Source organism: Chiloscyllium plagiosum, chromosome 4, assembly GCF_004010195.1.
Source record: "Chiloscyllium plagiosum isolate BGI_BamShark_2017 chromosome 4, ASM401019v2, whole genome shotgun sequence".
Lineage (NCBI taxonomy): Eukaryota > Metazoa > Chordata > Chondrichthyes > Orectolobiformes > Hemiscylliidae > Chiloscyllium > Chiloscyllium plagiosum.
The window spans coordinates 110,404,448-110,417,807 of NC_057713.1; the positions used below are offsets into that span (position 1 = coordinate 110,404,448).

Consider the following 13,360-nt stretch of genomic DNA (forward strand, 5'->3'; position numbering starts at 1 on the left):
GTTCATAGCTCCTTGAAAGTGGAATCGCAGGTGGATAGGATAGTGAAGAAGGTGTTTGGTATGCTTTCCTTTCTTGAACAGAGTATTGAGTACAGGAGTTGGAGGTCATGTTGCAGCTGTACAGGATATTGGTTAGGCCACTGTTGAAATATTGCGTGCAATTCTGGTCTCCTTCCTATCGGAAAGATGTTGTGAAACTTGAAAGGGTTCAGAAACGATTTACAAGGATATTGCCAGGGTTGGAGGATTTGAGCTATAGGGAGAGGCTGAACAGGCTGGGACTGTTTTCCCTGGTGCGTCGGAAGCTGAGGGGTGACCTTATAGAGGTTTACAAAATTATGAGGGGCATGGATAGGGTAATTAGGCAAAGTCTTTTCTCTGGGATCGGGCTGTGCAAAACTAGAGGGCATAGATTTAGGGTGAGAGGGGAAAGATATAAAAGAGACCTAAGGGGCAACTTTTTCACACAGAGGTTGGTACGGGTATGGAATGAGCTGCCAGAGGAAGTGGTACAATTGCAATATTTAAGAGGCATTTGGATGGGTATATGAATAGGAAGGGTTTGGAAGGATATGGGTCGGGTGCTAGCAGGTGGGACTAGATTGAGTTGGGATATCTGGTCGGCATGGATGGGTTGGACCGAAGAGTCTGTTTTCATGGTGTACATCTCTATGACTTTATAATTTAAAATTGAGAAGGAGTAGTATATGATCGGCTGTCGATTCATAAAATTGATAAAGCACCAAAGCAAGATGGGATATATCTAACAATGCTGAGGTGAAAGTGGAAATTATGAAGGCTCTAGCCTTCATTTTCCAATCTTCCTTGAACTTGGCATGGCATCAAAATAAAAGGATGTGGAGAAAACCTTGGTGATGGGCAAGTGTTTAGGAATAATAATGAGACAAAATTAATAATCAATTTGGCAATTAAAAGTTAATTAAATGAACTCAACATAGCTTTGTTAAGGGTAAATCATTCTTAACCAACTTGAGTGAATAGTTGATGATGCAACAGAAAGGAATGACGAGGGTAATGGTGTTGAAGTGGTGTACATGAATTTCCAAAAAGGCACTCATACATAAAACGCTCACTCGCCTGCTTAACTTTCCCACACCCTCATAATTCAATATGTACGCTCAAATACACACCTCAGGCGCACCTTCATATGCACACACATTCTCAGTTACACCTAAAAGACTCCTACCATCTTCATACACACTCCCTCACTCACAGATACATGCTCACACTCAAACATACGCACTTCCCCACACATACTCACTTTACACACTCATATGCCATGCACATACATCACACACGTACATCCCAAACCCTCTCACAATCATGCACATCCCTCACACTCTTACTGATAGACTTCACACTCTTACACACAACAAATACAAATCTTCACACAAGCATTATACTCTCAAACAATTTTTAATACTTACCGCACACTTATAGAGCTGGGTTTTGTTGGCATGTGGGGAAGTCTTCTTATAATTTTCAGTGCACTAGTTTGGCACATCTCGAGTTTTAGTCTCCCTACATAAAATGAAAGGCACACTTGCATTGGAGGCAGTTCAGAGGAAGTTCACTAGGCCGGTTGTTGAGATGAGGTATTTGCCTTCTAAGGAAAAGTTGATTAGAATGGTCTGGATGCAAGGAACGTTTGAAAGATAACTTCACAAGATCTTACCCATTATCCTATGCCAATGAAATCACTCCCATTCACCTTCAATGGCCCTTTATACTCTCCATTTGCCCCCATGCCATTGTATATCCCAATGATCCACAGGAACAATACCCAAAGTGGATTGCTTCCTCTCTTTCTCTCCCCCTCCTCCCAACCTATAGTAGTTTTTTAACTCTGTCTGCTTGTTGTCATTACTCCAGGCAGAACTTTTTAAAGGAAGTGAATCCAGCATAACTGTACGCAGAATAACAAATAAACTGTCCATCTGCAAAGAAAAACCACATCAAAACTGGAAGCAGAAGTGAATGAAAGCACTGAACTGCCAACTTCAGCCTAAAGTTAGGCAAGTCGCTAATCTCCATGAACTGCAAACCCTTTTAAATTTTACTGGAGTTCAACCTATTTAATTTCACCTTTCCCATTTTGTAATATACTTGTAAGAGCACACACTTTGATTAACTACATGCGTGTGCATCTGCAAATACCAGTGCTTTTTATATTTTTACTTAGACTGGGTTAAGTACAATATAAGGTATACCCTTTACTTTGGTAAAGCTCAAGAAAACGTTTCTATTTTTTATGCTGATAGAATGTGAACAGTTAAAAACTCTCTGAATTGAGAAGTATATCCATGTTAACATAATAAAACTATTGCATTCAAATGGGATGAGGGAAAAGAAGAGATCCAATCAAACCCTCCTCACCTGATCATAAGTTTCATAAAAATAAACAGCTGCTGAAACAACCTAATAAAAATCTCTCAACCAGACTTTTTAAGTACCAGTAACAGAAATTGTAAGCACTTAGATCATAGGACATGGAGAATAAGTCAGCCATTTGGTCCATTGAGTATTGACAACTCTTTGGAAATAAACAACAGAGAGCCAGTGATAAAATAGGGAAAACAGGTTATAAATCTAACAAACAATTAATAGTTTCCCTTCTGTGCAACTGTTTGAACAAATTAATAAAAGGCTGGAATTAGTCTTGCCTTATTATAGACTTAAAAGTGGCATCAGCCTCTTCATGAGATGATGGAAAATCAGCAACTCATTGACTGCCCTCACCTAACCAACAGAATTGTCCAGTGCCCCTTCAGCCATAAATCTGTTAGCCACAATCACAATCAGCTGGCCACATTTCTCTCATGTAGTAATGATAGATGCTCCCAGTCTTGCTAGTAAAACCCTTGCCATATGTAGAGAATTCAGGCACGACACACAATAGCACAATTACGTAGCCACGCAAAAACCTCTCCTTTCAAAATACACATACATAACATTTCTATTCGTTGACTTCCTATATCCCCCTAACCTTCCCATTCTCACACACACACCTTCACAATAACTTTAGCACTTCACATACGCTTTTGCACATACCCTCATACACTCACCCAATATATCATACTCTCACAAATCCTACTGAGTCTTGCATTTGTATAAACACACACATATCATTAAAGGAACAAAGGAATTTAGGATTCAGAAGCTGGAGTAAGTCACTTGGCTCTTCAGGCCTGCTCTGCTGTGGAATAAGAGCATGTCTAATCTGGTTGTGGTCTCAACTTCATTTACTTGTCTTCATCCATAATCCCTGACTCTCTCATTAATCAAAAACAAATCTCACTCTGCCTTGAACAAATTTACCGATCCAGTCTCCACTGCTTTCTGGGAAAGAGAATTCTACAGCTTAACACCACTTAGGGAAGGAAATTTTCAACCACACCTTAAAAGACCTTTAATTCTTAAACTCTACAACCTAGAATTTGACTTCCACACAAGAGAAACATCTTCTCAATATCCACCCTATCAAGTCAGCTCAGAATCCTATATGTTTCATTCAGAGGTTACGGACCCAAACTTTACAACTGCGTAAAATTAGACGTACATCCAAGGAATGAGTTAAATGAATCTCCACTGAAGTAACTCCTTAAGTGAGGAGACAAAAGCTAGTCTACCTCCTCCGACACTCACTTTCTCCCTCACAAATGCATAGTGGCCTCAGTGTATACCTTTTACAAAGTATACTGCAGAAATTTACTAAAGCTTCTTATCCATCACCTTCCAAACTCACTACAACTACCATTTAGGAGGACAAGGGCAGCGGATACATGGGAACACCACCACTTACACATTCTTCTTCAAGTCTCTCACCACCTTGACTTGGAATTATTAGCATTCTTTCACTGTTGCAATATCAAAATCCTAGAACACCCTCCCGAACAGCATTGTTGTTGCACATACACTAAGGTCAACTCATTATCAACTTTGCAAGGGATACTGGAAATTAACACTAAATACTGGTCCAAACCATGAAGTCAAATCCCATGAATGAATAAAAAAAATTATATCTTTTAATATCTTATCTTCTGTAGTACCTTTATATAGCATGTTACCAACGTTTGATTAGAAATCCATATACAGCGCAATTACAGGTTCCCCCATATTCACCCTGCTTTTCACTTCCTCAAAAAACTCTAGAAATTAGTTAAACACACTTTACCTTTCGTAAAGCCATGTTGTCTCTACATAATATTATTATGATTTTTTAAGTATCTTGCTTTTACTTCCTTACTAATGGATTCTGGCAATTTCTTTATCACAGCTGGTATGCTAACTGGCATATTGTTTCCTGCTTTCTGTTTCCTTCCTTTCTGGAATCAATGTGTTACATTAGTCACACTCATTCAACCACACACCACAGACACATGTACTCATACATACATCATACACGCCTATCCTCTGCTCACTGACGGACAGTCATACTGAGCCCTGACTTTGAACTTCCACACTGTTTTAAGAGCCTGTATGCTCCAGTTCGACTTCAGGAGGACATAATCCACAGTTTTCATGGTGTGTCATCCAGGACAGGTGCAATTGCATCTGCTTTGGAAAAGGACAGCTGCGTAAGTGGCAAAAGGAGCATATACAAACCCAGTGGTCAAAAGCAGGAGATGGAAACTACAAGGAGCAAGCAGACAGACCGAGCAGGTGCCATTAAGAGAATGGCCAAAAGCATCTGTCAATGTCTGGAGAACTGGCGAAGAGAATTGGAGCATGCATGTAATGACTTGGGATTAGGAAAGATCCTTTTGAAAGTATGGAACCCCTGGCTTGAGATGAAAAAAGATGCAGAAGATACATTATGGGACCCGAATGGCCTAGGTGATCTAGCTGCCGTGTTCAAAAGGAATTAGCAATAACAATATCATGGACGTGCTAGCACTCCATCTTGATTCTTTGCCATGCTTCAAATCCAGGTTTAATTCCAAACCTACCTATAGAGTGAGAACAGTAGGTAAAAGAAATCAGTTTGGGACTGGTAACTGTCACTCCTACTGAACTAATTTATTAGATCTTTTTCCCTGCTCCCACTGTTCAACAACCAAGTTGGTAATTCAGCTGAATTGAGATTCGTAGTTTAGCTCTCAGCACTTTTTTTCATGTCTGGATTGTTAAATTTCAGGCATCCACTGCATGAAGTTCATTTCTTTAGTATAAGCATTTTCATAAGTGCATTTATAGATATGATCTTCATGGAATAAAATATTACACCCATCATGCATTGGAATTTTTATGCATTCTGTACATTTTAATCTTGCATTACAACACTGACACACTGACTTTCTCAGATTGATACACACTTACTCTTCCCAACACACACAAATTAGCCCTCTTATTTGCATAAATATACAGAATTCTCACACTCACATATCCATTCTGACTCCTCTGTCTCCTGTAGGATCAATTATGACTCTCTTCCATTCTGGTGTTGTGGGTTTTGAGGTGACTAAATAGTCAAATGCTAGATATTCAAACCATGCCAAAGGCTGGTCACTCTGGTGTTTGTTCATTCCTTCCACTGTTTGTGCTTGATCTTCATCTGGTCCTATCGGAGACTCTCAAAATGGAAGGTTCCTTTATGGATGAATCTTCTCCAAATTGTCTTAAGCTAGAAATTCCTGGTTGGGGATAGTGTATTTTCAGGTAAGATTTGAGGATGCCTTCAAAGCTTTTCTTCTGCCCTCCCGGTAATTGTTTGCTGTAACGAAGTTTCGAGGAGAAAGCTTGTTTTGGAAGTCTTATGTCTGCCACGCAGACAACAGTCTGTCCAATGCAGTTGATTGATCAAAACTAATGCCCCTATACTGAGGATGTTCACCGGGAGAGATCATGGATATTGAAGCACCTATTTTGCCAGTGGATTTGCAAGATATTTTGTGGCAGTTACACACATATGCACACAAGCATGCACACCCTCATACTCGCAATATTACACAAGTCAGATACTCATACACCCAAACGTGCACTTTCACACTGAAACACAGCTCACACACATCCTCATGTTCTTAAGCACATGCCCCCCCACACACACACAAGACACATAGATTAACATCTTCATACACGTCTCTGCACTCTCACACTGAATCATATTCAGAGAAACCCCAAATACTTCCACTTTGATATAAAGCACCATTCAACCATGCACACCCTTATATTCTACACATCTCACAAACTCACACGTACACATGCCCATGCACCAACAGATTTATCAACAGACTAAAGAATACTTGACACAACTAGATGCATATTCAAAAACCATGTGATATTAACGTGTTCCAGTGCAGTTACAACACTGGCATAGTCCTGACAATAAGGAAAATTACCTAGAAATTCACAAAAATCAGATCAAACCCAACCAAGTCAATTAATACCATCAGTCTATTCTCAATCATCAGCAAAGTGATGGAAACTGTCATCAACAGTACCAGCAAACAGCACTTACACAGCAAGAACCAACATGTAATGCTCAATTTGGGTTCCACTAAGACCTCTCAGATTATGACATCTTTAGCCTTCATTGAAAAATAGATGAAGAACTGAATTCAACAAGTGACATGAGTATGACTGCCCTTAACATCATGATGGCATTTGTGCAAGTGTGGTATCAACAATTCTGACAACATTTAAATGAACAGGAATTAGGGAGAAAACTATACGCTGATTGGTGTCATAACCCAAATGAAGGTGGTTGCAGCTGTTACAGGCTTAATCATCTCAGTCACAGAACATTGCCAGTAGTGTAGTGTGGGCATCACTGGCTAGGCCAAGCATTTAGTTCCCATTCCCAGTTTCCTTCAAGAAGATAGTGGTGACCTTCCTTAATGGACTGCTCCACTCCATTTGATGTAGATCCACCCACAGTGCTATTAGGGAAGGAGTCCCAGGATTTTGACCCAGTGACACTGAAGTAATGCCACATCTTTCCAAGTCTGAAGGGTGAGTGGCTTGGAGCAGAACTTGCCAATGATGGACCAGTCAATCTGCTGCCTTTGTCCTTCTAGATGGTAGTGATTATGGGCTTGGCAGATGCTTAACTCCATCATCTTCAGTTTCTTCTTCAAAGAATTTCCCTCCATCATAAAGTCAGAAGCAGGACTGCACAATGTTCAGCATCATTAGCAACTCTTCAGATACTGAAGATGTCCATGCCTGAATGCAATATCAAGTGAGAAGTATTGTTCACTCTACAAAAGTGCCAAGCAAACTATCTCTTCTTGACATTCAATGGCTTTAGCATAACTGAATCCCGTCTAATCAGTATCCCGATGATTATCATTGGTTCCGTTTATTTTCTAGTCAATCATATAAATACAGCAATTACAAAAGCAAATTATAGATGAGGAATCCTGCAGAAAGTAACTCATCTCCTGACTCCCCAAAGTCTATCAATCAACTACAAGGCACAAGTCAGCATGTGACAGGTTACTCTCCATGGGGGCTCTTGTTGCGCAGTAGTAGTGTCCTTAAGTTTAAGCCAGAAGGCCTGGTTTTAAGGGCAACCCTGTTTCAGAGGTGTATTATAACACATCTGAAGAGTTTGTTTGAAAAAAAAACTTTTGCGGCGCAGTAATACTGTGCAAATGTCTGAGCCAGGAGACCCAGGTTAAAGTCCCAAATGCCCTACAGGTGGGTAATAACATTTCTGAAAAGGCTGACAACATCCAGAACACTCTCAACTCAGCTAAAAAAAAACATTTTTTGGGCCATTTTTTTAATAAAGGTCAAAAAAAATGTTTTGAATAGTGAACTAAAGGCTTTTTTTTCCAAGAAAGCATGTGACTGAAATTAATTGACTCAATCAGCTATCTGGGAAAACAATTGCTGAATGCTTACAACGTTGAGCTTGTATAACATACTGAAAAACAGATGGCCAGATACCACGTATTAGTCAAGTTCAGAAGAAAAAAACTCCAAGCAGAGAAACAGTTGTTTTAAGTTTTAAAGAAATCTCCAGACTGTGAGAGGTTAGTTTGTATAAGTCTCCAGGTTGTGGGAGTTGGTAGAAATCTGCAAGCTGTTAGAATCGGAAAAAAACATCAGAGCCATCAGTGCTAGAAAGAAGTCTTAAATTGCTTCAGCAATCCAAGGAGCAGAGCCGGAAAGAATAATTTGAGTTAAAGAGTTACCATAGGAATGATATTTCAATGGGTTTGCATGACTGTAAAGTATATTGCTGGGAAACAGTTGAATTTTTGTATTTTTGCTGTTTATGTTAAGATTTTTCTAAATTGTCAATATACATTTTTTTTCTTTTTGTATAATAAATATTTTTATTTTGTTAGAAGAAAATTGCAGCCTCATGTCAAACAATAACTGATCACCAAGTAGCCAAACTACAAAAGTAAAACTGATGAGCTATCAAGCCAGGTTTCACGCTGAGATCTGGCTTGTCCAGCATTACCATCAGCAGGGATCAAAACATGTTTGATGACTTGATACAGCTAACCAAACATTTGGTCAAAGAGTTGGGTTTAAAGGAATGTCTTAAAGAAGCTAGAAGTGTAAACATGGAAGTCAGAGTGACCAACCATGTGAGATTTTCCTGGACCATCTTATGTTGGAGGCCTATGCTCTAGACTATCCCGTCAGGGCACTGATGTCATGTAACTTTGTGATTTAACTTTTTTACAACCTCAATAAGTGGACCATCACAGTGCACATGTGCATGGAAGACTATAACAAGCTCAGCAGAAACACAGAAACATAAAAGTAGGCCGTTCAACCCATTGAATCTGCTCCTCTATTCAATCCCATCAATTTCTCTGACATAATTTTCTTACTAATATAGATTCATTTCAGTTCCTGTGTCTCACTAAATCCTGTGTTCTTCATCATTTCTGGTACATTATTTGTGCCCTCCTTAATGAAGACAGAGGTTAAGCACAAACTTAGTTGGTCAGCCATTTCTTTGCTCCCCATTATAAATTCCCCCATTTCTGACAGTTAAGGACCTACATTAACCCCAACTTTTACAGATCGTGCAGCACAAATAAATTCACACCAGTCAGATGCCCAATGTTTTTAGTTTATTATGCAAGGGTTAGTCATCCTAATGGAGGGGTTTACAGTTAGGATTTGAGAGTTTAAGACTCGGATAATTAATGGCACAACCGGTGATGGCACTAAAAGAAAGTGGGGATGCACACAACTCTCTTGTGGGGTTGGATGAGAATTTTAAAATCAAGATACTGCTGGACCAGAAATCAACGCAGACTCTGAGACTGAAATGATGGCTGAAGTAATCAGCAAGCAAGGATTTTAAATGATTCACATAAAGGAAAAATGGTCAATGAGCCAAATATGAACTAAGGGAGTCAGCAGAGACTTGAAGGCAGCATGTATAACAAATATCATGAATATTTTGAGAACCCAACTGAAGTAATAGATAAGGGAGTCTATAGTTATTAGTGTAGATTTCCAGACGTCATTTGATAAGGTTTCACACATTAGATAGTTAACATAAATAAGAGTGGATGGAATTGTGTTCAATTGCTTTGTATTTGATTAGGAGTATGTCTTCTATTAATGTTCATCGTGCTTGATTAGTCAAGCCTGGATGCAGATCCAGAAAATAAACAAAGCTGCTATAAGTTGTCAAAAGCTAGAGCTATAAGCACGGAACAAACATGAAGCTCTGTAAATAAAACCTCTAGCACATGTGGGTGATCGTGTTTTTGTCTCTGCATGGTTCTGAGGCATATAAAATTCAAACATATCTATTCTTGTGGGTAGGGAATTTGGCAGAAGATAGAAAACAGACATGAGGAATAATCGGTACTCACTCAAATTGCAGGATGATGACTTTGGGACGTCCAGTTGAATATTCAATAAATGAGGTACATATTGTGGATTTCTCTGGTGATTGAACTTCAGCAGTACAGAGTGCAAAGGAAAAGAAATATACCGAATTCTGGACCAAGTCTCTTTAAAGCCCAAAGTCCTCTCTGACAGGCTTTGCCAAACTGGACTACAACTCCCAGCGGCCTCAGCGGCAGTCGCCATCGCGCAGGCGCTGTCTGCCGCACTCTCTCAGAGCTGACAGGACGCTGAGAGTCAGGGACATTATGGCGGAAGTCGGTCAGGTAAATATAGGAGGACAAGGGATCTCAGAGTTGATGGTCAGTGTGATCATGCGGTCGCTTCTCAGGGAAGTGGCGAGTAACCGCGAGCAGCAGCTGGGCTGATCGAGAGCCTCTCCCTGTTGCCGGGATGGTTGAGGGCCCTCAGGACACTGTCAGTTTGTGGGAGTTTCCTGTGTCTCTGCTTAAAAATCCCACAGCGTTACAGAAGGACTAGTTTCCTTCAGCTTTCCGCTTCAATCTGTTCACGTTTGTTTCGTGCCTTTTCTAAATCTGTAATGTGCAGTGATTGCTTTCGCTTCAGAACATGCATATTGGAAAGCAAATGTAAATTGCATACTGTTACTGTCGTACCCTTGTCTATCATGGATGATGTAGTGAATATGCTCAGTGTTTAGGTGAAGTTTCATAGGTGTCTAACACAAGTGTCCCTGCTTTATCACTTGTGTCTTTGCGAACACTTTGAGATCATGATGCTCCTCCAATGTTAATCTCTTATTCATGGCCCATTTCACTTGCAGCACTATTGACAGGCTTGCCTTCAGCTACCAAGGCCCTATACTTTGAAATCTCTCCCTTAACCTTCTCAACCTCTTTATGTCTGTTTTCTTGTCAATCAGCTTTTGGTCAGCTGTCCTGCTGTCGCTTTAGGTGGCTCTATTATGTTATATTTGATCATGCTACTTTGAAGCGCAAGGGATTATTTTGTGCAACAGGAGTGCTATATAAATGTGAAAGTTGAGATATTGTCTACAAATTTGCCGCTGACAATTGTTTAATGAAGCTGAGGGGACCGTCTTCCTTCTGTCTGAGCTTTGTACAGACTGAGCATTTTCACAATTAAATGAGAAAGAAGCTGTTTTAAAATAATGCTTATATAAATGATTTTTTCAAAGTCACATTGCAGCTTGACTGAGAAACAGTTTTCCAGTAGATTGCTGGTATTCAACAATGTCTAGAAAATTGCTTTCTAACCTAGCAGATATGTTTGAAAGTCTTTGGGATCGGGAGTGAATTCTGAGGTACACTTGCTCTCAAATTTCAATGTGTCTTTTAAAACCAGGTGACCCAGTGGGAACCTTCTGTCAGTAGTTCATGACAATAAGGAGTAAACATGCAACAATCCTTTCTGACTCAAACAATTCTGCTTGTCCTCCTATAGGAATTATATTGTTAAACTATAAAGGGTGCAGGACAGATTTACAAAGATGATGCTGAGACTGCAAGCTTTGAGTTATGAGAGGCTGGAATCTTTTTCCCTGGAGTGTTAGAGGTTAGAGATAACCTTATAGACGTTTATAAAATTATGACTGGACCATAGAATAAGGGGAATAGCTAGGGTCTTTTCCCAAGGGTATTAGATTAGATTAGATTAGATTACAGTGTGGAAACAGGCCCTTCGGCCCAACAAGTCCACACCGACCCGCCGAAGCGAAACCCACCCATACCCCTACATTTACCCCTTACCTAACACTACGGGCAATTTAGTATGGCCAATTCACCTAACCTGCACATCTTTGTGACTGTGGGAGGAAACCGGAGCACCCGGAGGAAACCCACGCAGACACGGGGAGAACGTGCAAACTCCACACAGTCAGTCGCCTGAGTCGGGAATTGAACCCGGGTCTCTGGCGCTGCGAGGCAGCAGTGCTAACCACTGTGCCACCGTGCCGCCCACAAATTTAGGTATGGGAGCCTAAAATTTGCCGGCATAGGTTTAAGGTGAGAGGGGAAAGATTTAAATGGGACCTGAGGTGCACCAGCGGAAGTGGTAGAGGTGAGTATAATCACAATGTTTAAAAGTCATTTGAAGGGGTACATGCATAGGAAAGATTTAGAGGAATATGAACAGAATGCAGACAAATGGGACTAGTTGAGTTTGAGAAACCTGGTCGGCATGGACAAGTTGGATCGAAGGGTCTCTTTCCATGCTGCATAACTCTATGGCTCTATTTACCAGGACAGCAAGCTAAGGAGGCAGAGGATTAAGAACTTCTGAAGGAAATGTATACAGTTGATAGTGAGGTATTTAGTTTGAGGGTAATCAAGTTTCTACAGGCAACTGAGGCCAAGACACTGACCTCCTCTTGAAGAAACTGTGCAAGGCTGTGAAGATGATGGAGTTAATATCCGACAGCGATAGGCTGAAATGGATCATAGTGAGAGCTACTTTCTGATTAATGTTTATGGTGCATTAAACAATCTTTTGGGAGCAGGAACCTTTTCAATATGAAAGGTCGTATAAAGGTATTTAATTATTTCTGGCCAAAATTAAATCACAGTGTGTCAACATAAAGATCAGCCATCCAAGCTCATGCCCTAGACTCAAATGGACCAACAACTTTAACTTCTTATGAGAAGTGATACTATGTTCATGGCGTTAAATATATAATTCAGAATTTGGTCCATTATAAACAAAAACAGGAACTGCTAAAAGGGCAGTTTCTAATTTTGTTGCTGATTTCCAGTGTAAACAGTTATTTCGATTTTTATTTGATCCATTGTAAGGTTTGCAAGCAACTTGATGCTGCATTTACTTTATTTCAAGGTGGCATTCAATCATATTTCTTCTTTTAATAGACAAACCAAAAACAAGTGCTCCTCAATTTGGTACAGTCATTGTATTGGTATATAAAATGTGTTTAATTGCAGAAATAGGGTGTTATAGTAAAACATTTTAAAGCTTTCTGTTTCAGTGCTGATACGGTTTATGACAATATCAGTTAACTATTTCAGAACTTTCTAAATTCATTTATCTAACAGGACAGGCGGTATCTATGGACAGAGAATTAGAGTCAATGTTTTTGGTCTTCTGACCTGTCATCAAATTGCAACTGAAATAATAAAATCTTGGGCTGCATAAATAATCCTTGGTAGTATCTGCAATGTGAAGATCTGGCCTAATTTGCCAAATATGTCTACATTTGTAAATTACTAAATTCAGCAAGTTCTACACATAGAACTTTGTTAGTCGCCTAGGAAACTTGTCTCTCAAAACTTCTGTGACAATTCCAGCTCTAGTTTTTGTCATCTGTTGTTGTAAGAATTTGCAAATAATTATGTTATATTTTACAGGCAATTCCTCTTAGTTCAAAATATCTCTTATTTCAGCACAAAATCACCCAAATTGTCCCCACCACCTCATGTTTGTGCCAAATGATTGGTTGTTCAGATGTGATGTGATTTTTTTTATCTGTAGCCTATTATCATGATTGCATCTATTTCCCCTTTGAGGAGTTAAGTCA

At 39.7% G+C, this 13,360-nt stretch overlaps 2 protein-coding genes across 4 annotated transcripts in view; one reads left to right on the forward strand and one right to left on the reverse strand.

Annotated features, from left to right (window-relative positions):
- The window catches only part of pou6f2 (POU class 6 homeobox 2), a 581,389-nt gene extending 571,403 nt beyond the window's left edge, over positions 1–9,986 (reverse strand). For 2 of the 3 annotated variants that reach the window (XM_043688935.1, XM_043688932.1), the window contains exon 1: positions 9,819–9,986. The gene's annotated coding sequence lies outside the window, so the exon portion shown is untranslated. Of the gene's footprint in view, positions 1–1,448; positions 1,543–9,818 lie in introns of all 3 variants that reach the window. The other variant, XM_043688930.1, reaches the window with a different exon arrangement.
- A 41-nt stretch (positions 9,987–10,027) lies between these two features.
- The window catches only part of vps41 (VPS41 subunit of HOPS complex), a 165,633-nt gene continuing 162,300 nt past the window's right edge, over positions 10,028–13,360 (forward strand). The window contains exon 1 of the mRNA XM_043688929.1: positions 10,028–10,118. Coding sequence (XP_043544864.1) covers positions 10,101–10,118 — 18 coding nt within the window. The 5' untranslated portion in view covers positions 10,028–10,100. The remainder of the gene's footprint in view (positions 10,119–13,360) is intronic.